Raw genomic sequence first — 4,180 nt, 5'->3', positions numbered from 1 at the left:
CGAAACACTATGAAAGCACCTAGCAGAGATTAACACGAGCCTTGATAATAGGTGCTCGAGGATTACTCCTAGTGTGAAGTTGTCTTATTATGAGCGTGTTAACTAAAAAGGAGAGTTTCCCAATTATTGTTAGTTCGCAACATCATGTTACTGAGACATAATATACATAGTCGTTATGATATTATGATCAAAATTTTATCATCATAAGTCTCTTTGACATGTTTAGAATTTTTCATTTTATTATACCTACTTTACTACAAATGAACAAATATTGTAAGAAATTATATTGCACGCCTCATAAGCGAAGCGTTGAGGTGGGTACTACTGTCACTTCGCGCAAAACATCTGATTTTTCAAACTTAAAATGTCTTTATGTATCATACATTGCACTTGTAAGATAATACATACACACACATATTAAGAAAAAACACTATTTTTAACGTTCATGATATTTTTGATGTCATTTTTGTTATTTAAACTAGTTAAAAAACAGTTTAAAAAAGTTTTGTCTTGGACGTCCGTGTGTCTGTATGTGCGGATCCTTTTTCTTGTTAACACGATAGCGACCGAAATACTTTACTAATCGAGTCTTTTTTTTTCTCTTACGCTTGAGTATGCTCAGGAATAGAACCCTTTCATTTTTCAGGGTCTGATTCGATGTGGTTTAATTGTTATTAAATAAACAAAAATAATAATTAATAAATATTTATTAAAAAAAATTATGAGGCGTGCACTTTTGGATTTTCCAAATTATTTTTATAAATGTAATTTTAATAATCATAATGAACGCATGTTAAGTCATTAGCCACGGCTCATTTTCATTAAAGCATATTAATGTTGTCACGGTGTTTTGCGAAACTGGTGACGTAAAGCAATAACCACCTTCTCGTTATAAGATATGAATTCCTGCACGCTGAAATCCTTTCAATTGACAAATTGTGCTCTTGACCGACAATTTACGCAATGCAAACACTGGTGCGAAAGAGCCCACCACCAGCTAACTAGATCTTTAAGCGCAGTTTGGACGGTGGTTTGATCGTGTTGACTCAATGTTCACTAGTTAGACTGGATTGTGAATAGCTTCTTTGTGTTGCAGGATCACAACTTGCTAACTAGCTGCCGGTGACTGATGCTTAACTACGTAACCGCGACAAAAGTACGACCCAATTAGCACTTTAAAACGGAAAGTGAAAACAATTCAGTATGTTTATTATTTATTTATCTAATGAACACGTTTGTACAACGCGGGCAAGATGTTCACTAATCTTTGCTTTATATTATTGAGTCCCATTGATACTTGCAGTTGAGGTAAAATTGCTTTTTGTCTTGGGACAACGGGTTGCAAAACACGCACAGTAGGTTGCACTACAACTGGTTTTAATCTAGTAACTAAACTTGGCGAAATATAATTTACAAGACCTTGTTTATACTGTGGTACAGTAATGGCAATTGCACTTGGATTTATGAAATTTCCAAAAAGCGGTAGAGTTTGTACCAATTCATCTGTTAATTCTGAATTGGTCACCACATTTCTACTAACGGGTTCGTTATCATTTTCATTTAATTGATCGTGTGTTCTTTTTAATTTTTTAATTTCTTTGTTTAATTTTCCAAGTTCTGACAATATGACAATGAAGTTTATTTTGTCCGCTTTGTCTCGTTTATCTATTTTTTTCTCTAAATCTTCTATAGTTTTCTTCAAAGTATCTACTTTTGTTTCACTTTCTTCATATACTAGTTGATCTATAACTATATCGGGATACATTTGTCCCTCATTTCTAGAATTTTCTACAGGTGCAGGGGTAGCGCTTAAAATATCTTCGTTTATACTTGTCTTACTCTGCATAGGTTCAGCTCGTCTATTTTCCTCCTCATTTTTGTTTAAATGTTCATTGTCATTTTCTAAGCCTGATTCATTTATTTCTTTATCGTCATAATGAAACTGGGTTGTTTTAAGATCTTCATTAGGTTGACCATTCTTATTTGGTTCTTTTTTATAAATAACCTGTGGTTCTGTTACCGTTTTCAAATAGATAATTTTTGAATTGTTCTTTGAAGAAGCGGATCCATCAGTATTTATCTCTTCACCATTCTCAGTTTGCTTAATCAGTTTTTCTAACAATGCATATAAATTTGTTTCAGAAGTGTTTTGCATTGATTCTGATATTTTATGTAACATCATTAAGAAATCTGAAATGAAATATTTTACTTTAAATACGGTATTAATTATTGTAGCCAATAAAGCGTTACTATCATATAAATCACATACAAAAATAAACCGACAAGTCCATTACCGCTTGACACTTCTAACACATTATACTAGGAAATTGAAATGCGATTGGGCACTCGATTGAATGTTCATATCTTTACTGGAGTTTCAGAGCAATTTAATTAAGTTACTATAATTGACCATAACTATTTTAACTATGAAATCAATGCAAACAAAGCAAAGCGAGGATTAATTCGTGTCGAAAATTTGAAACGCGTTATTAACATTTGCGTTGTGCGTAACAGTTTTCCGTGGCAGATTGAAACTTAAACAATATTAACAAAATATTATTTGATTTCATACATTACGTATTTAAAATAAGATTGTACACAATATACATATCAATCTAGGCTATGTAGTTTAATATTTTTATTTTGCATTTTAAGAAAACTTTAAAAAGTATTTTCAAAATAAAATATGTTTATCATTGAAAGATTTATTTCAGATAATTAATAATTTTGATGTGATTATGAAATCTGCCTACAAAAAGAAACAATACGATTTTAATTAGCCGTGATTATTTGACTAGTAGGTAATGAGAGGCTAAAAAACAATCATGGTTATCGTTGGTGGCACCGGAGCGGCATCAAGTAAACAGCCCGCTTCGTCCTGCATTTCAATCGACTCTATTTGTATTTTATTGGAGAAGACTCGACTCGAGGCCAACCAAACGCCACGGACCAAAGCTTTATGTTTTATTGGGTTCTTTTTATGAGCTCAATAATACAGTCCGATATTAACAGAAACGGTAGTCTTTAATTAGCTTTTTCATTAAGCTAAAGATCTTCATAATTTACAGGAACGTAATATGCGATAATATTTTGTTTTATTTTCATTGTCCATGCTATATAAAGTATTTTTATTTAGATAGCAGTTTTAAAAAAAGGAATTGTAGTGCTTAATACTACTAAGGTTATCAAGTTTTTTATAATGAAAACTATATCAGTAGGAAAATAGTTTCTACGTTTCATATACGTTATGTTTGTTACGTTTATTTCTACGTTTTATATTAATTTACTAGGTACCATTTAAAGCTTAGGTATTTTGAATTGATACTAACGATTTGAAAAGTTGTATCAGTTTGTCCAACAATATATAGTATCAGTTGTATTAGTTTGTCCAACAATAGACTAGCTGTGGATATTCTGCCAAGCTACACTGTAGTCGATGAATAAAGAGAAAAAAAAACATCATAAAAATAATCCTTGAAGCTCTTGCTTACATTATCTCTAATCATCTAATGTAGCAAAATTTGTAACAAAATTATTGCCAGTTTACTAATATTAGGATATTCTAAAACTTAAAATTTAAAAAATTACTTTTTGTTTAGTATAAATCTACAATAAAACGATTATTGCACCCTATTGGGGGAATAGTAAAGTATTACAGTACCACAAATGGTCAAATTAATAGGATAATAGAAATTGAAACATTGTGGGATACGTGAGGTTTTACTGTATCATTTGTATAGTAAATATCATAAATGGTTAGATGAATTCAAAAATTAATTCAAAACAATGTCGTAAGTATATTTTATTGTACGTACATAGGCATTCAATTAAAGGTTCAAACGCAAGCAGTAAGAATCCGAGGTAAGCCTTAAATTAATTTATTTAAAACAGAATCCTTTGATTTATTAATAACCTTATGTAAATGCGGGTTACCCATTCAACCCGTCTCGCAAATAACCTGTCGACTCGTGCAATTATAACATACTTATATGTTTTCAGAAAATTTTATAAGAAGTAATTAAAGCTAAGTAAAACCAAGTATGTGGAGGCTTTTCTTTATACCGTCTTTATATGTATATTTTATTTAGAACATTACGTCTCTTAGCATTAGTAATGTTGTTTTTTCAACTGGCGAAAATTATTAAAGTATCGTTTCATGGAATATTTAGGTGAACTTAAT

General features: G+C 30.9%; 1 protein-coding gene across 1 annotated transcript; it reads right to left on the bottom strand.

The window, feature by feature from the left end:
• Window positions 1–1,222: 1,222 nt before the first annotated feature.
• On the bottom strand, window positions 1,223–2,291 carry LOC149488415 (uncharacterized). The gene is made up of 2 exons (XM_089695232.1): window positions 2,270–2,291; window positions 1,223–2,190 (listed from the first exon to the last, which is right to left on the bottom strand). The coding sequence occupies exons 1-2, from the start codon at window positions 2,289–2,291 to the stop codon at window positions 1,223–1,225; spliced, it is 990 nt and encodes a 329-aa protein (XP_089551358.1).
• Between the last annotated feature and the right edge of the window lie 1,889 nt (window positions 2,292–4,180).

Source organism: Colias philodice, chromosome 5, assembly GCF_061535455.1.
Source record: "Colias philodice isolate Cphi_HAF_F1 chromosome 5, ilColPhil1 Martin Lab GWU primary, whole genome shotgun sequence".
Classification (NCBI taxonomy): Eukaryota; Metazoa; Arthropoda; class Insecta; order Lepidoptera; family Pieridae; genus Colias; species Colias philodice.
This window is presented reverse-complemented; position numbering and strand designations above follow the sequence as displayed.

Coding starts and splice junctions, on each gene's coding strand:
- LOC149488415 (XM_089695232.1), bottom strand. CDS start 2,291: ATGGACTTGTCGGTTTATTTTT. Junction 2,191..2,269: donor GGACTTGTCGGTTTATTTTT/GTATGTGATTTA, acceptor ATTTCATTTCAG/ATTTCTTAATGATGTTACAT.